This window comes from Pseudophryne corroboree, chromosome 3 (assembly GCF_028390025.1).
Source record: "Pseudophryne corroboree isolate aPseCor3 chromosome 3, aPseCor3.hap2, whole genome shotgun sequence".
Lineage (NCBI taxonomy): Eukaryota > Metazoa > Chordata > Amphibia > Anura > Myobatrachidae > Pseudophryne > Pseudophryne corroboree.
This window is the reverse complement of record NC_086446.1, coordinates 78,525,823-78,545,614: the sequence shown is the minus strand read 5'-3', so window position 1 is coordinate 78,545,614 and position 19,792 is coordinate 78,525,823. Positions and strand designations below refer to the sequence as shown.

Genomic DNA, 19,792 nt, shown 5'->3' with positions numbered 1-19,792 from the left:
ATAACTCTTTCAAGGGCAGAAGGTGACGTTGGTTCCCTAAATGGACAATCTACTGCTGCTTTCCCACTCTGTACATTAGGTGGCTTCTGAATATCCGGAGGATCCAGGAGCTTATGGTTCAACACAGATCCAATTTATGCTCCTCATAGACGTTTCTCAACTTGGTCCGTCAGAGGATTTTTCCTTCCTCGGCACCAGGTACTCTATTCCTTCAGTCAAGTTGCGACGCAAGGAGTGGTCGCCTCCATTCCTCTCTGAGCGGGGGACAACATTCCTCTCTGAACGGGGGACAACATCCCTCTCTGAGCGGGGGACAACAATCTTCTTTCCGGGTCAAGCCACCAGGTCAGACTCCCGGGGGAGAAAACATTCCCCGGAGTTTTGTCAGCTGGTCCGCTGTGGGCGGAGATTTCGGATCGACCTCAGGGCGTTCTGACTGACTTTTTAACCCTTTACTACTCTCGGGCGTGAGCTCGGGCAGTAGCCGAGGAGGCCCTCAGGGCTCCGGGGAGTTTTCTGGTTATTCTATCCGGCCTCCCTTTTTAATTTCTACCTCCGGTTCGGTAACACAGGAGGGGATTATGCGTGCTAGTCCTCTCGGTGGCTCTGGTTGGGCCACAGATGTCTTGAAGATACAGATACACCTGTTGTCAGTAGAGGAGCCTATGCTACTACCTCGACTGGACTGTCCACTTCAACAACTTTTCCTTGTTCAATCTTACACTGGTTCCGTGTAACCGTGTGACTGTTCACGAGACCTCAGAAGGGAGTAGTTCCCTAGGTTGGTTAGGCCTACCGGGCCCCGATTTCAGAAGTCTGTTACCTCTTCTCGCTTTTGCCACTTTTGGAAAACTGTATCGGACATAATAAGCATAAAAGGGGTTTTCCCCTTCTTTCAGTTACCATTCAGCCGTCATCTTTGGTTTCTCTGGGAGGTTTTGCTCCGCTGCGCTTCATACCACACTGACCTGAATTTTAGGTCTCTGTTTTTTTCGGTTTTCTTCCAAAAGAGATTAGCCTAGCGGCCGTAGGTTCGGCCTCTTTTTCAGGGAGTGCTCTATGGCATCTCCCCCGGCTGAGTTTCGGTCTCAGCGGTCGTTTCTTCCTGAGGGGATGTCCATTTTTCCGACAAATCTGACACTAGTGTTTTTTGGTCCTCTTTGAATGTTGTCATGGCTCGCCGACTCTCCCTACAGAGGTCTTCGGCTATTCGACAAAGTGTTTTCTTCTTGGTGCTGTACAATGCTCCCGTGCTAAATAGCCGGGGTCCCAACATACGCTGGGCCGTTGGATACATCTAACCATCAGACAGTCTTCTTGGAGGTTGCTAGGGAGCCTCCGTATTCCATTTCAGCGCACTTAACGCGCGTGGTAAGACCTTTGTGGGCGGCTGCCCGTGGGGTCTCCATAAATAGTTTGTCGGGCGGCTACTTGGTCGGACTGACATTCCTATTGTCAAATTCTACAAGTTTGACACTTTTGCGGCCTCTGCATCACAATTTGGCCGAGCAGTTTTTACAGGACTCGCAGCGCTCTCCCGCCCGTTTTTGGGAGCTCTGGGACGTCCCCATTGTAACTACGCTCCAGTGGCCCCTAGTGGATGAAGGAGAAAACAGGATTTTGGTACTTACCGATAAATCCCTTTCTCCGATTCCACAGGGGCCACTGGACGCCCGCCCAGCGCTGTTCCTCCTTGTTTTTTGCTTAACGGTTTGCAGATCACCATATGACTGCTTGTTGAGTTCAGGCTAGCCTGGTTTTTTGTCAGGTTCTGTTCCAGGTTTAGTTTGGGTTATCCTGGTTTACAGGGCGTCATTAACCTCCTCTACCTTAAGGTTTGTTTATTCCATCTCTCATCGGGCACAGTTTTACGTAGACTGGCTTGGAGGGGAGATAGTAGGGGAGGAGCTAGCCACAGGTTGAGAATTTTAAAGTGCCAGCTCCCAATTACTGCCTACTATATCCCCATTGTAACTACGCTCCAGTGGCCCCTGTGGAATCGGAGAAAGGGATTTATCGGTAAGTACCAAAATCCTGTTATAAGCAGCTATAAGGGATAGACACTTATTATAAGGTTGTCCCTATACAGTTTATAGCGCTTTGGTGTGTGCTGGCAAACTCTCCCTCTGTCTCCCCAAAGGGCTAGTGGGGTCCTGTCCTCTATCAGAGCATTCCCTGTGTGTGTGCTGTGTGTCGGTACGTTTGTGTCGACATGTATGAGGAGAAAAATGATGTGGAGACGGAGCAGATTGTCTGTAATAGTGATGTCACCCCCTAGGGGGTCGACACCTGAGTGGATGTACTGTTAAAAAGTGTCAGCTCTGTATAAAAGACAGTGGTTGACATGAGACAGCCGGCTACTCAGCTTGTGCCTGTCCAGACGTCTCATAGGCCGTCAGGGGCTCTAAAGCGCCCGTTACCTCAGATGGCAGATACAGACGCCGACACGGATACTGACTCCTGTGTCGACGGTGAAGAGACAACCGTGATTTCCAATAGGGCCACACGTTACATGATTGAGGCAAGGGAAAATGTTTACACATTTCTGATAATGAGTACCACCAAAAAGGGGTATTATGTTTGGTGAGGAAAAACTACCTGTAGTTTTCCTGAATCTGAGAAATAAAATGAGGTGTGTGATGATGCGTGGGTTTCCCCCCGATAACAATTGATAATTTCTAAAAAGTTATTGGCAGTATACCTTTTCCCGCCAGAGGTTAGGGTGCGTTGGGAAACACCCCCTAGGGGGGATAAGGCGCTCACACGCTTGTAAGAACAAGGGCTCTACCCTCTCCTGAGATGGCCGCCCTTAAGGATCCTGCTGATAGAAAGCAGGAGGGTATCCTAAAATGTATTTACACACATACTGGTGTTATACTGCGACCAGCAATCGCCTCAGCCTGGATGTGCAGTGCTGGGTTGGCGTGGTCGGATTCCCTGACTGGAAATATTGATATCCTAGATAAGGACAGTATATTATTGCCTATAGAGCATTTAAAAGATGCATTTCTATATATGCGTGATGCACAGCGGAATATTTGCCGACTGGCATCAAATATAAGTGCGTTGTCCAATTCTACCAGTAAAGTGGTCAGGTGAGGCGGATTCCAAACGGCATTTGGAAGTATTGCCTTAAAAAAGGGGACATTTGGGGTCGGTCTTTCAGACCTGGTGGCCACGGCAACAGCTGGGATATCCACGTTTGTACCCCAGGTCGCCTCTCAAAATAAGACGCCGTATTATCAGGCGCAGTCCTTTGTTGGCAAGCGGACAAAAGGTTCCTCTTTTCTGCTCGTGACAGAGGGAGAGGAAAAAGGCTACAGAGATTAGCCAGTTCCCAGGAACAGAAACCCTTTCCCGCCTCTGCCAAGCCCTCAGTATGACGCTAGGGCTTTACAAGCTCAGGCACGGTGGGGGCCCGTTCTCAATGAATTTCAGTGCGCAGTGGGCTCACTCGCAAGTAGACCCCTGGATCCTTCAGGTAATATTTCAGGGGTACAAATTGGAATTCGAGACGTCTCCCCCTCGCCGTTTCCAAAAGTCGGTTTTACCGACATCTCCCTCGGACAGGGAGGCAGTTTTGGAAGCCATTCACAAGCTGTATTCCCAGCAGGTGATAATCAAGGTACCCCTCCTGCAAAAGGGAACGGGGTATTATTCCTCACTATTGTGGTACCGAAGCCAGACGGCTCGGTGAGACCGATTCTAAATCTAAAATCTTTGAACACTTACATACAGAGGTTCAAATTCAAGATTGAGTCACTCAGAGCAGTGATTGCGAACCTGGAAGAAGGGGACTACATGATGTCTCGGGACATCAAGGATGCTTACCTTCATGTCAAAATTTTTTTTTACCCTTCTCACCAAGGGTACCTCAGGTTATGGTACAGAACTGTCACTATCAGTTCAGACGCTGCCGTAGGGATGGTCCACGGCACCCCGGGTCTTTACTAAAGTAATGACCGAAATGATGATATTCCTTCGAAGGAAGGGAATTTTAGTTATTCTTTACTTGGACGATTCCCTGATAAGGGTAAGATCCAGGGAACAGTTGGAGGTCAGTGTAGCACTATCTCAGGTAGTGTTGCGGCAGCACGATTGGATTCTCAATATTCCAAAATCGCAGCTGGTTCCGACGACTTGTCTTCTGTTCCTAGGGATGATCCTGGACACAGTCCAGAAAGAAGGTGTTTCTCCCGGAGGAGAAAGCCAGGGAGTTATCCGAGCTAGTCAGGAACCTCCTAAAACCGAGCCAAGTCTCAGTGCATCAATGCACAAGGGTTCTGTGTAAAAATGGTGGCTTCCTACGAAGCAATCCCATTCGGCAGATTCCACGCAAGAACTTTCCAGTGGGACCTACTGGAAAAATGGTCCGGGTCGCATCTTCAGATGCATCAGCGGATAACCCTGTCACCAATGACAGGGGTATCCCTCCTGTGGTGGTTGCAGAGTGCTCATCTTCTAGAGGGCCGCAGATTCGGCATTCAGGACTGGGTCCTGGTGACCACGGATGCCAGCCTGCGAGGCTGGGGAGCAGTCACACAGGGAAGGAATATCCAGGGCTTATGGTCAAGCCTGGAGACATCACTTCACATAAATATCTGAAGCTAAGGGCCATTTACAATGCTCTAAGCTTAGCAAGACCTCTGCTTCAAGGTCAGCCGGTGTTGATCCAGTCGGACAACATTACGGCAGTCACCCACGTAAACAGACAGGGTGCCACAAGAAGCAGGAGGGCAATGGCAGAAGCTGCAAGGATTCTTCGCTGGGCGGAAAACCATGTGATAGCACTGTCAGCAGTATTCATTCCGGGAGTGGACAACTGGGAAGCAGATTTCCTCAGCACGCCTCCACCCGGGAGAGTGGGAACTTCACCCAGAAGTCTTCCACATGATTATAAACCGTTGGGAAAAACTCGACAGGTATTGCGCCAGGTCAAGGGACCCTCAGGCAATAGCTGTAAAGGCTCTGGTAACACCGTGGGTGTACCAATCAGTGTATGGGTTCCCTCCTCTGCCTCTCATACCCAAGGTACTGAGATTGATAAGATGGAGAGGAGTAAGCACTATATTCGTGGCTCCGGATTGGCCAATAAGGACTTGGTAACCGGAACTTCAAGAGATGCTCACGGAGGATCCGTAGCCTCTACCTCTAAGAAGGGACCTGCTCCAGCAAGGACCCTGTCTGTTCCAAGTCTTACCGCGGCTGCGTTTGACGGCATGGCGGTTGAACGCCGGATCCTGAAGGAAAAAGGCATTCCGGATGAAGTCATCCCTATCCTGATCAAAGCCAGGAAGGATGTAACCGCAAAACATTATCACCGCATTTGGCGAAAATATGTTGCGTGGTGCGAGGCCAGTAAGGCCCGACGGAGGAAATTCAACGATTCCTACATTTCCTGCAAACAGGAGTGTCTATGGGCCGGAAATTGGGGTCCATTAAGGTTCAAATTTCGGCTCTGTCAATTTTCTTCCAAAAAGAACTAGCTTCAGTCCCTGAAGTTCAGACGTTTGTAAAAGGGGTACTGCATATACAGTCTCCTTTGGTGCCTTCAGTGGCACCTTGGGATCTCAATGTAGTTTTTGGGTCCCAAAAAGTCACATTGGTTTGACCCACTTAAATCTATGGAGTTAAAATATCTCACAGGAAAAGTGGTCATGCTGTTGGCTCTGGCCTGGGCCAGGCGCGTGTCAGAATTGGCGGCTTTATCCTGTAAAAGCCTTATCTGGTTTTCCATTCGGACAGGGCGGAATTGAGGACTCGTCCTCAGTTTCTCCCTAAGGTGGTTTCAGCGTCCACCTGAACCAACCTATTGTGGTGCCTGCGGCTACTAGGGACTTGGAGGACTCCAAGTTGCTAGACGTTGTCAAGGCCGGAAAATATATGTTTCCAGGACGGCTGGAGTCAGAAAATCTGACTCGCTGTTTATCCTGTATGCACCCAACAAGCTGGGTGCTCCTGCTTCTAAGCAGACGATTGCTCGTTGGATTTGTAGTACAATTCAGCTTGCACATTCTCTGGCAGGCCTGCCACAGCCAAAATCTGTTAAAGCCCATTCCACAAGGAAAGTGGGCTCATCTTGGGCGGCTGCCCGAGGGGTCTCGGCTTTACAACTTTGCCGAGCAGCTACTTGGTCAGGGGCAAACACGTTTGCTAAATTCTACAAATTTGATACCCTGGCTGAGGAGGACCTGGAGTTCTCTCATTCGGGGCTGCAGAGTCATCCGCACTCTCCCGCCCGTTTGGGAGCTTTGGTATAATCCCCATGGTCCTTACGGAGTCCCAGCATCCACTTAGGACGTCAGAGAAAATAAGAATTTACTTACCGATAATTCTATTTCTCGTAGTCCGTAGTGGATGCTGGGCGCCTATCCCAAGTGCGGATTGTCTGCAATACTTGTTATTGTAACAATAACTATATACATCGGGTTGTTTATTGTTGTGAGCCATCTTTCAGAGGCTCCTACGTTTTATCATACTGTTAACTGGGTTCAGATCACAAGTTGTATGGTGTGATTGGTGTGGCTGGTATGAGTCTTACCCGGGATTCAAAATCCTTCCTTATTATGTACGCTCGTCCGGGCACAGTATCCTAACTGAGGCTTGGAGGAGGGTCATAGGGGGAGGAGCCAGTGCACACCACCTGATCCTAAAGCTTTACTTTTGTGCCCTGTCTCCTGCGGAGCCGCTATTCCCCATGGTCCTTACGGAGTCCCAGCATCCACTACGGACTACGAGAAATAGAATTATCGGTAAGTAAATTCTTATTATTACTGAGAAGGTACCTGAGCAGGTGGAGGAATCTTATTTTACAGAAAGTAAGAAATCCTTGCTTACCTTCTCTGCTTCTAAGGAGTTAATCTCCTTATTTGAAAAATCCTGGGAAAACCCAGAGAAAAATTCCAGATCCCAAAAAGGGTTCTCATTGCTTTCCCTTTCCCTGAAAAGGACAGAAAGAAGTGGGGAAAACCCGCCTACAGTAGACGCTTCTGTATCTAGGTTGTCTAAAAAGGTGGTTTTACCTGTCCCTGGATCAACTGCTATAAAAGAGCCGACTGATCGCAAGATTGAGACTACTCTCAAATCCCTATACACAGCTACAGGCATAGCTTTAAGGCCCACTATTGCTTGTGCGTGGCTTTCTAAAGCCATAGTAAAGTGGTCATGCACATTACTAGAGGAATTAGATACTATGGATAGAAGTGACATTGAATTGTTTTTGCATCACATACAGGATTCCGTAGGTTTCATGGTGGAGTCCATGAAGGACCTTGGCCTGCTTAATGCAAGGGCTACTTCCATGGCAGTCTCGGCACACACGGGACTTTGGCTACGCCAATGGACTGCGGATGCAGAATCCAAGAAAAGTGTGGAGAACATACCCTTAACAGGTCAGGCTCTGTTTGGAGATGCATTGGATGCGTAGATCTTCACGGCAACTGCGTGAAAATCAACCTTTCTTCTCTCAGCAGCGCCACCGACTAGGAAATCTTATCCTACGTCTACACTGCAGTCCTTTCAGACTGCAAAATTTTAAAAATACAAACCCCCTCCCACCTTCTTTAGAGGAGGTCGGGGAAAATCCAGAAAATCTGCACCAACAGGTTCCCAGGAATAGAAACCAGGTTCTGCTTCCTCAAAATCTTCAGCATGACGGTGGAACTCTCAATCTGAAGATCGAGCAGGTGGGAGCAAGACTAAATTTCAGTCACATCTGGGCGTCGTCATTCCTAGACCCCTGGATAAAAGATATTGTTGCCCAGGGGTACAGACTGGAGTGTCAAGTACTCCCGCCTCACAGGTTCTTCAAATGAGGCTTACCAGCTTCACTGACAGAAAGTGCTGTCCTACAGGAAGCCATTCAAAAATTGGTCAAAACAAATTTCATTGTTCCAGTTCCACCTCGCCTAAAACACAAGGGTTATTACTCAAACCTGTTTGTGGTACCGAAACTGGACGGTTCGGTAATACCAATATTAAACCTAGTCATTGAACCCCTACTTGAGGGTAATAAAATTCAAGATGGAGTCTCTGAAAGCGGTGATCTCCGGTCTGGAGGAGGGGGAATTCCTAGTATCACTGAATATCAAGGATGCGTACCTTCACATTCTGATCTGGCTGCCTCACCAGGCTTATCTAAGATTTGCGCTGCAGGACTGTCACCAGACAATGCCATTTGGCCTCTCCACAGCACCAATGGTGTTCACCAAGGTCATGGCAGAGATGATGATGCTCCTCTGCATGCAGGGAGTGAACATAATTCCATATCTGGACAATCTCCTGATAAAAGCATCTTCCATGGAGAGGCTGTAGCAGGGTATTGCTTTCTCAACTCAACTACTCCAGGATCATGGGTGGATCCTGAACCTTCCACAGTCACATTTGGAGCCGACAAGGAGACTACCCTTCCTGGGAATGATACTCGACACGGAAGTGCAGAGGGTGTTTCTACCAGTGGAGAAAGCGTTGGTGATCCAATCAATGGTCCAGGATGTCTTGAAGCCAGCCCGGGTATCAGTTCTTCATCGCCTTCTTGAAAAGATGGTAGCCTCCTACGAGGCTCTGCAGTCCGGAAGATTCCATGCAAGGTTCTTCCAGCCGGATCTCCTGGACAAGTGATTCTGATCACATCTTAACATGCACCAGCGGATACGCCTGTCGCTGAAAGACAGAATTTCACTACTTTGGTGGCTGCAGACTTCTCACCTACTCGAGGGCCGCAGGTTCGGGATTCAGAATTGGATCCTTCTAACCACGGATGCAAGTCTCAGAGGTTGGGGAGCAGTCACCCAGAGGGAAAACTTCCAAGGAAAGTGGTCAAGTCTGGAATCCATCCTTCCAATAAACGTTCTGGAACTAAAGGCCATATACAACGCCCTTCTACAAGCGGCACATCTTCTGCGAGATCAAGCCATTCAGGTTCAGTCGGACAATGTCATGGCAGTGTCCTACGTAAACAGGCAGGGCGGAACGAAGAGCAGAGCTGCAGTGTCAGAGGTAACAAGAATCCTCCTCTGGGCAGAAAGACACGCGGGAGCGCTGTTGGCGATCTTCATTTCGGGAGTAGACAACTGGGACGCAGACTTCCTCAGCAGACACTATCTCCATCCAGGAGAATGGGGCCTCCACCCGGAGGTATTTGCAGCAGTAACAAGCCGAAGGGGTGCTCCTCAGATAGACATGATGGCCTCTCGCCTCAACAAGAAGCTTCGGAGGTACAGTTCCAGGTCAAGGGATCCACAAGCAGTGGTGGTGGACGCCTTGGTAACTCCGTGGGTGTTCCAGTCAGTGTATGTTTTCCCTCCACTTCCGCTCATCCCAAGGATTCTCAAACTAATAAAAAGAACAAGAGTTCGGGTGATCCTCATTGCTCCGGACTGGCCAAGAAGGGCTTGGTATACGGTTCTTCTGGAATTACTGCTGGAGGATCCGAGGCCTCTTCCTCTTCGTGAGGATCTTCTACAACAGGGGCCACTCGCCTATCAAGACTTACCACTGCTACGCTTGACTGCAATAGAGGTTAAAAGCCAGATCTTATCTCGGAAAGGCATTCCGAAAAAGCTAGGTAGGGCGTAACGTCTAAGCATTACCATCGAATATGGGAAAATGTATGTGTCTTGGTGTGAATCCAAGAAGTTTCCTATGGTGGAGTTTCAACTAGGACAGTTTCTCCTCTTTCTGCAAGCAGGTGTGGATGTGGGTCTACGCTTGGGCTCCATGAAGGTCCAGATTTCGGCCTTGTCCATTTTCTTCCAGCAACAATTGGCTGCTCTCCCTGAGGTTCAGACATTCTTCAAAGGATTTCTGCCCATCCAACGGCACCATGGGATCTTAATGTGGTGCTGCAGTTCCTGCATTCAGATTGGTTTGAACCTTTACAGGAGGTAGATGTAAAGTTTCTTACTTGGAAGGCGGTCACACTGTTGGCATTGGCATCTGTGAGATGTGTGTCAGAATTGGGGGCATTGTCGCACAAGAACCCCTACACTTGATTTTCCATGAGGATAGAGCTAAGCTCAGAACGCGTCAGCAATTTCTTCCAAAGCTTGTCGGCTTTTCATATCAACCAACCTATTGTGGTGCCAGTGGCTACTGACACCTCCATTACCTCAAAGTCCTTGAATGTTGTGAGGGCTTTGAAGAGAACTTCTCGTCACAGGAAGTCAGACGCACTATTTGTCCTTTATGCTCCCAACAAGATTGGGTGTCCTGCTTCTAAGCAGACTATTTCTCGTTGGATCAGACTTACTATCCAACATGCTTAATCTACGGCAGGATTGGAGATTTCAAGATCTGTTCAGGGCCACTCTACTTGTAAGGTGGGTACTTCCTGGGCGGCTGACCGGGGTGTCTCCGCTTTACAGCTTTGCCGAGCAGCTACTTGGTCAGGGTCGAACATGTTTGCTAGGTTCTACAAGTTCGATACTTTGGCCGCTGAGTACCTAAAGTTTGGTCAATCTGTTCTGCAGGAAACTCTGCACTCTCCCTCCCGTACTGGGACCTTTGGTACATCCCCATGGTACTAAATGGAACCCCAGCATTCTCTAGGACGTAAGAGAAAATAGGATTTTATATACCTACCGGTAGATCCTTTTCTCGTAGTCCGTAGAGGATGCTGGGTGCCCTTCCCAGTGCTTCGTATTCCTGCATTGTTACTTGGTTAAGTATTGTTTGTTCAGCCTTTGCTGAATCGTTTCTTGTTGGTTAGCTTTGCTTTCCTTTTGTTATGTGTGAGCTGGTGTGAATCTCACCACTGTGTATTTCCTTCTCTCGAAGTATGTCCTTCTCCTCGGGCACAGTTTCTAGACTGAGTCTGGTAGGAGGGGTATAGAGGGAGGAGCCAGCCCACACTCTCAAACTCTTAAAGTGCCAGTAGCTCCTAGTGGACCCGTCTATACCTTATGGTACTAAATGGAACCCCAGCATCCTCTACGGACTACGATAAAAGTATTTATCCCCGTTTTTTTTTTTTTTTCTATACTATTGTATGTAAGTGTGAGCTTTGGTAAGTGATAGAATTAATATGCGTGTCCCCAAAGAAGAAAGTTGTCTTCTCCCTTTTGTAAAGGATCCAAAGAGCTCTAGACAAGTTCCAACTGTTCAACCACAAGGAAACCACCCCAGTTCCCGGAATAGCTCCATTTATCCCTCACTTCAGTGCAGGGATTGGGTGTAAATGTGTCCGGAGTTAGTATGGGAAGGGTCCAGGACCACACACTGTGATGCATCCGCCATGTCTGCCTGTGAGTTCCTGCAGTCCAACGTGTATTACAAGCCTGTGTTTTCCAAAGTGGGTGGATAGGGGAATTTAGTTGACTGGGATAATGGCCTAAAAAGTAATGTATTCAGTAACTGTGTCTTGACTAGATGGATCCAGTAACAGAGATACCCCAGAGAGATGTCCCCGTCTTCTTTATTCCCAAGACGGTACGGAGGAAATTCACAGGATCCCACAGGAGGATCAGGTAGGTGGGATCCCTAAATGTCAAAGTACTGTACCAAAGAGAGTTTAAAAAGAACATTATCAGTGTTTCTTTTTAAACTCTTAAAGAAATCGGACATTAGAAAAGTATTTTATGTATGGCTTAATAAGGGTGAAGATCTGACTAAAATTAAGGTAGAAGATATGAAGGAGGAAGAAGAAGAGACGTATGTGAGGGGAGATCAGCAGTGTAAAGAGGAGGAAATCCCTACAGATATCAGCACAGGTGAGTAATAATCACATATTCTCCTTGTTCTGTCACGACAGCAGTCTCTTATCCTACACCCTCCTCTGTCAGTACAGACTAATGAGGGAAATGTATCTGCCCAGTGGGGGAGTCAGGAGCCCCCAGCCCTTATTAGACTTCTGCTCTCCTCCTTACCATACCATCCAAAATGAGTGTTAACTAATGAAGACATGGGGCATGGCCATATAGAGGAGGAGAGTGTCCGCATTATGGAGGGGGCATGTCTGGGCATCAAGGACAGGAGTGTCTGCACCACGGAGGGGGCATATTCACATCCAGGGGACTTGCCTAGTACTGAAAAGATCTAGGCTGTCCCTAATCCCTCTCTTGTCCCCGTCCTACCACCCCTTTCCATACCACACGCACCTATGATGCATAGTCACTATTTACGCTTTATGTGCACACTATTAGGCTCTTGGGAACATACCATTTTGTGTGTGTGTGTGTGTGTGTGTGTGTGTGTGTTACCAGCCCCTCAAAATGACAGCAAAACATAACAGTAACGTCAGCGCCGGCGGCTGTGCATGCCTGGACGGAGCAACACTTTAATTGCTGCATCAGGTGCTATCTAGAGGCTGCCGGCGGACAAACCACTTTAATTCCCCCCATAGAGGTGAGGAACAGCGTTAGCGTTTTGTTATATAGGATGTATATATTATTGTACTAAAGTGTTTGTAGTGGTCATATTGATATTGACTCCTCAATGTGAATCGGTTTTTCATTTTCATAAATTTTATTTCCAACAGACAGTCGCACAAGCAGGAATACGTCGGAGGTAGATTTACATTTGTCTCCAGTTTTTAAAATGGAAGATAACAACATTACACAAGAGTTCACAGGAGAAACTGCTATGACCTTAAATACGCAGCCAGTACATCTCAGTGCAGATGCATCACCAGATCGGTCTCACCGTGAGGAATGTTCTCCTGGTAATTTGGGCAATGTTACACATGTGTCAGGTCCTAGAGGGGATTCAGTATTTCAGTGTTCTGAGTGTGACAGATGTTTTTTATATCAGTGCAAGTTTGCAAAACATCAGATGATGCACACAGGGGTGAAGCCATTTCAATGTTCTCAGTGTGGGAAATCTTTTAGAGACAAATCGCAACTTGTAGTACATCAGAGAATTCACACGGGTGAGAAGCTATTTTCATGTTCTGAGTGCGGGAAATGTTTTACATATAAGTCACTTCTGGTTACACATCAGAGAAGTCACACAGGTGAGAAACCATTTCTGTGTTCTGAGTGTGGGAAATGTTTTACATGTAAGTCAGCTCTGGTTACACATCAAAGAAGTCACACAGGTGAGAAACCATTTCTGTGTTCTGAGTGTGGGAAATGGTTTACACATAAATCGTCTCTTGATGATCATCGGAGAACTCACACGGGTGAGAAACCATTTCCGTGTTCTGAGTGTGGGAAATGTTTTACACAGATATCCGCTCTTGCTGTACATCAGAGAGCACACACAGGTGAGAAACCATTTTCATGTTCTGAGTGCGAGAAATGTTTTACATATAAGTCAGCTCTGGTTGCACATCAGAGAAGTCACACAGGTGAAAAACCATTTCTGTGTTCTGAGTGTGGGAAATGTTTTACACTTAAACCAGTTCTTGTTAGACATCAGAAACTTCACTCATGATAGACACTCAACAGGGAGCAGCTCTACTCAAAATATAATGTTAATGTAAATTTTAACATTGGGAATGAATACATTTAACAAGTGTATTCTTGATGTTTTTAGATATGTCCTCATACATCTTTGCTGCAGTCACGCCAAACCGCACCTCTTGGCACTCTAGGTTGCATGGGAATCTTCTAGTGTTGGGTGTCCTTTTTGTTATTATTTTGCTGAAAATGTGTCTTCGTTGCAACACAATGTGACCAGGGCACACGAGGAGACTGTTCATTAATGTGATATGCGACACTTGTATATCTTTGTGCAACTGAGTATCTGAATCTGTACACAGTGCTACAATGTAGCAGCAGCTTTTTTCCATTACTGATTTTGTTCCACTCCATATACAGGCTCAGATTAATCGACACAGTCTCCTCGTGCACCTAGCTACATTGCTTTGCCAAAAAGACACATTTTCTGCAAAAAAGAGGCCTAACTTTTGCAGTGTTGTACATTACCTGACATCTCACTCGTGACAGGCATCAGCTCAGCTCAGCCTCATCTCTCACTGTCAGAGACTGCCTGTACAGATGGGCGGGGCTACACAGCGGCCACTCAGACTGCATAGAAAAGAGAAATGTGAGGCATGCCTCACAGTGGGAGCTCTGATGGACAGCTCAGATTGGTCACATGACCAATCCAGGAATTCAAACACCGGAGCTGAGCTGCTTGGCAGGGAAGGAGGGAAATGGGGACCCGCAGTGCCAGCAGCAGCCATCCGTGCACAGAGACTAGGGTGAGTACCTGCCAGAACCTGGATTCTGTGTGTGTCATCTGTAGTGAGTGTGGGGACAGGACTGTGTGTGTGTGTGTGTGTGTGTGTGTGTGTGTAATGAATGTGGGGACATGACTGTGTGTGTGTGTAATCTGTAGTGAGTGTTGGGGACAGAGACTATGGTGAGTAGCTGCCAGAACCTGGGTTCTGTGTGTGTGTGTGTGTGTGTGTGTGTCATCTGTAGTAAGTGCGGGGACAGGACTATGTGTGTAATCTGTAGTGAGTGTGGGCACAGGACTGTGTGTGTAATCAGTAGTAAGTGCGAGGACAGGACTGTGTGTGTGTAATCTGTAGTGAGTGTGGGGACAGGAGTGTGTGTGTGTGTGTGTGTGTGTGTGTGTGTGTGTGTGTGTGTGTGTGTGTGTTTGTGTGTAATCTGTAGTGAGTGGGGACAGGACTGTGTGTGTGTGTGTAATCTGTAGTAAGTGTGGGGACAGGAGTGTGTGTGTGTGTAATCTGTAGTGAGTGTGGGGACAGGACTGTGTGTGTGTGTGTGTGTGTGTAATCTGTTGTGAGTGTGGACAGGACTGTGTGTGTAATCTGTAGTGAGTGTGGGGAAAGGACTGTGTGTGTGTGTGTGTGTGTGTGTGTGTGTGTGTGTGTGTGTGTGGGACAGGACTGTTACTAGCAGATTTCACAGTTTGGAACCTGGGCAATGTTCATTTGCATTTATACCCATTCCTGACTTTACTGGTTACCATTGCAAAAAAGGTTATACTCCAGAAATGGCTATCTAAACATACTCCAACCTTATCGGCAGTGCATAGCATGCTCATTTAAAATCTTATTTATAGATCTTTACTCTACTTTGGCTGATTTGGAAAAAGGTATAGTGAAATTTTATTTAAAAAAATGGAATCCCTATATTGGTACACTGTCACAAGATACCCAGACTCAGATCTTTGCTCAATTTGAATCCACAGATTGGTACAGGTTGAGTATCCCATATCCAAATATTCCGAAATACGGAATATTCCGAAATACGGACTTTTTTGTGAGAGTGAGAGATAGTGAAACCTTTGTTTTCTGATTGCTCAATGTACACAAACTTTGTTTAATACACAAAGTTATTAACAATATTGTATTAAATGACCTTCAGGCTGTGTATATAAGGTGTATGTGAAACATAAATGAATTGTGTGACTGTGGACACACTTTGTTTAATGCACAAAGTTATAAAAAAATATTGGCTAAAATGACCTTCAGGCTGTGTGTATAAGGTGTATATGTAACATAAATGCATTCTGTGCTTCTATTTAGGTCCCATCACCATGATAGCTCATTATGGTATGCAATTATTCCAAAATACGGAAAAATCCCATATCCAAAATACCTCTGGTCCCAAGCATTTTGGATAAGGGATACTCAACCTGTATTTACATAAAGTGTTGCAATACTATATCCCTTTGCCCTATGGATCTAATTCCACTGGTCCTATTATATGATATTCAGGTTCTCCTTTTAGTATCTGGATTTGATTAATCTATTCCCACCTTCCCTATCCATTCTCTTCTAGTTTTTCTTTTCTCTTAAAATTGTTAATATTGAATATTCTTATGTTGTATATGGATTTGGAGGATTCAGCGCATACATTACTGGCTTTTCTAACCGTATCTACAACTTTAATATTGGACTTCTCCATATGTCATGTTCTATGATACATTGTACTCGTATTATGCCGATCCATATACTGTTATATGAAAATGTTTGTTCTCCTTTTTTACGAAAGCAACAATTATTTGAAAAAAATAAAATAATAAAAAAAAAAGAAGAATAACTGGTCTAACTTTTTTTAATTAAACATAACAACATGTTAACCAACACATCGAAACAATATATGACACTAATGGAAGGCAGACAAGAAAGAAGAAGACCCTTGTCTGGCGCACTCATTACATAGAAAAATTGTTGAAGAAAAGGATTGTTGTATATATTAAAACGTAACTTTTATTATAGATATCTTAAGAAATAATACCCCCTGAAGGTATGTTGGGAGTGAGAATAGTCTAGATTACATATATTTTAAATCTATAACATAACATAGATTTTATTTTTTTTTAATTAAATTTGGGCTATATGCCTGATTTGCAACAGGAATAATTCTAAAGTCACTCTGTGTACGGCGCCCTCTATTGACCATCTAGTATTATAACGGTTAATAAAAAAACTTTTGTTTTATGCTCTGACACAGGGGCTGCAGTATTCCATTGTTCTAAACTATTTGTTCACGTATACCAGAAAGGAAAAAGTTTACAAGTGTATATGTTTATGAAAAAATATTATTTAAAGCAGCTAGAGTAAAACACTTGTTTAGTCAGATGGCTGAAAATAGGAAAAAAAACTTTTTTGTCTTAATAAAGAAACTGCTGTATTGCTGTTTGTTCAAGTATACACAGGATGTATAAAAAAAAGTTTGGGGCAGCCGAATTCGAACCGTTTTTGATCAAATAACTAGATAGTATGTATACATAGGAAAAAATTATATACTTTTGGTAACTTTGCCACTTTACTATTGTATTATGTATTATACATATCTCAAGGTGCAGCAGAGCAATTTTTGCGGACCTAATTATGAATGTACCCAGATATAGCAGAGCAAATAGTGTCATTACCCGTATTCGTGATGTTGGTAGACCAGCTATGCGGGGTCAGGCATCTATCCGCAAGCTCTGCTGATGTTAGGTCTCTGAAGTCTGGTCCGGGAGTTCCGCGACCTTCTGGCCGTGAAGGACGGGCAGCTGCCGCGGAATGTGTTGATTGATGCCGCTGTGTGTGTCTAGAGGCGCCGTATGCTTCCTGTTGCCAATTGCCGTGGAGACGCGTTTCACCCGATTGGCAGGCTTGATCACTACTACGGCTGACAGTCCAAATTACGCTATAAAAAGCGTCACAGGGACATCCCCCCCCCCTCCCTAATTGGTCAAAGGCATACTCCCACTGTATACATCTTGCATAGGAGGGAATGGTACTGATAATTTAACATTAAGAACATATGCTGTTTCTCTGTATGGGATTATCATTTTGAGTGTTACCATGGAGGAGAAACCATTATCTAATTTAATTAATTACTATTTTTTTTCTCCGGCTGGGTCCACAGGTTATCCACAGGATAACATTAGGATATGCCGGAGCGACAGCGGAAATGGCACCAAACAGTCACAAGCTTTCTGTCCTCCCAGGATGCATCGGGCTCGCCAATATAATCCCGAACACTGACTTGGTCAAATCAGTTTTTTGTTGGTGCGGCAGGAGCTGGACCATGGTCACAGGGCTGCTGTTAAGGCAGCCCTAAGCTTTTTTATTTTTATAGTCGTACTATGTTTTGAGTGATCTTTCTTAACAGCGTCTTAAATGCATGATAGAAAGAGTCGCTCCAACAACTCTCCACCGGGTTGCAACAACGCTTACCTCCGGGTACTAGTGCTGTCTCGGCGGGCGTCTGTGTCGGATGTTCTAGCCGGTCCAGCAGACACTACCAGGCTTTGGCCGGAGCATGGGGAGAAGGTAAGGCATCGGTTCCACTTACTAGGGGAATTCGGACACAGCCGCACTGTATTGGTGGAGACTACAAACAGTGGTTTATGCGCCGCCACCCTTAGGTGCTCCAGCGCTATGCTTTAGGGATCATAGGCGCCAGGACTAGGTTGAGGCCGCAATCCCTGGAGTTTATGTCAGCAGGGGGAGTCTGATGCTCTCCTGGTCACCCCTCCCCCCAGTTCATGACCAGTTTCCGTGCGTCTCCCGTCCATGAACTGATTGCCTCACTTCCGGCTCAGACGCTACCACGAGGATACTCTGTCGCAGCTTAGGCCGCTGTGACCGTGTACACTAGAGTTTACCGCCAAGACCGGGTCGCGGACAGGAGCGTCTGCATACACTAATCGTTCACTGAGCGTCTGTGTCCTTTATCAGTTACCGGAGCGGCAGTGTACACTAGTAGCGTCTGCATCCACTCAGCGTCTTTCGAGCGTATTGATCAATCCTGGAAGTGGGTTGAGTCTCCCTGTATCCCACTCTACTGAGTAAGGGTTATACAGTACTAAAATTCTATCTACTGTATAGTACGATTAGTTAATTTTGGTACACAATTCATATGAGGCCTGTACAGTACTCTCGTTTTCTGCATGAATATGTCTGAAAAGTTTGTTGGAATAGCTGTTTAAAAACAGAATACGGTAATTGTACTCCTACATACTGGAGAAGTATTTTTGTGTTTGATTATATACTCATAGATCAATGTCTAATATTTAACATGTGACTGACTGCTAGTGTGATTGCTGATTTTTATATGTTTGTCGGTATTGTTTCTGAACCTCAATTCGTGTTCTCGGTTTGTGGTCAGATTGATATCACTTCTATATTTATAGAAGTGATTTCAGTCACAGAGCGTGTAGTATATTGTATAAACAGATTATTTACCATGTCTGTGAGTGGCAAAAGTGACGAGGATACTTTATCAGGGACTCCTACACCCTTAACATGTTTATCTTGTAAAGTAGGGATGTTAGCCCAGTATCTAACTTATGATGGGTTATGTGCAAACTGTTGTGCGCATCAGCAAAGTAAAAGACATGTTCTGGTTTAGCCACCAGTCGATCCACCATGGGGTGTGTTTGCACAGACTTTATCTACAATAGCTGACAAATTAGCACCTGCAGTTCCACTCCCGGGAGTAGGATACACTATTAACCCTTACATGCAGCTCCCTTCTTGTTGTTTAATTCCAGCAGCTTCAACAAGTAAGCAGGCTAGTAAAACCAGGGTAGATACATCTATGTTACAGACTACACAAGACGATACAACAGATGAGGATACAGTGTATTCAAATACCCCATATGACGACCAGTCGGAGGGTTTCAGCTCAGAGGATATAGCTGAGCTTATTGATGCCTTGAAGGGTATTCTGTCTCTGGAAGAATCAGCCAGGGCAATATCAAAATCTACAGCACCTGTGTTTAAACGTCCAAAAACAGTTAGGATTGAGTTTCCCGGGTCAGAAGATCTGACAAATTATGTAAGAACCTTGGGCTACACCAAATATAGAATTCTGAAAAAGTGGGATTCTTACTATCCTTTTCCGGCTGAGGACTGTTCTAAAAAAAAAGTTCCTCCTAAAGTAGATGCACATGTCGTGCGACTTGTGCGAAAATCTATTTTACCGTTGCCCTCTACCTCACTGAATGATGTCACAGATAGAAGAGTAGATGTTTTCTTGAAAAACATTTTTTTTCTGTCAGGGGCTGTTGTAAGGTCAGCTATGGCTTCAGCCTGGATGGCAAAAGCAATGGTAGAATGGGCAGAGGAACTAGAGAGTGGCCTCTCCGCACCTACCAGGGAGCAGGAGTCTCATCTTGGCCATATAAAACAAGCTGCGCAATATTTGGAAGAAGCAGCAATTGATATGGGTACGATTGCTTCTAAAGCATCAGCCTTAACAGTAGCCGCTCGTAGAGCAATTTGGCTACGTACTTGGAAAGCGGATGCAGAATCCAAAAAAGTTCTGGAAGCTTTGCCTTTCCCTGGTAATATTCTGTTTGGAATACAATTGACAGATATTCTGGAATCGGAAGCTGAATCCAAAAAGGTCAGGTTTCCGGCTAGTTATAGAGG

The 19,792-nt window shown here is 45.8% G+C and overlaps 1 protein-coding gene across 1 annotated transcript in view; it reads left to right on the top strand.

Moving 5' to 3' along the window:
- The window catches only part of LOC135057183 (oocyte zinc finger protein XlCOF8.4-like), a 146,290-nt gene extending 130,380 nt beyond the window's left edge, over positions 1–15,910 (top strand). Inside the window, exons 11-13 of the mRNA XM_063963081.1 lie at positions 11,368–11,465; positions 11,594–11,708; positions 12,476–15,910. Coding sequence (XP_063819151.1) covers positions 11,368–11,465; positions 11,594–11,708; positions 12,476–13,371 — 1,109 coding nt within the window. The 3' untranslated portion in view covers positions 13,372–15,910. The remainder of the gene's footprint in view (positions 1–11,367; positions 11,466–11,593; positions 11,709–12,475) is intronic.
- The last annotated feature ends 3,882 nt before the right edge of the window (positions 15,911–19,792 follow it).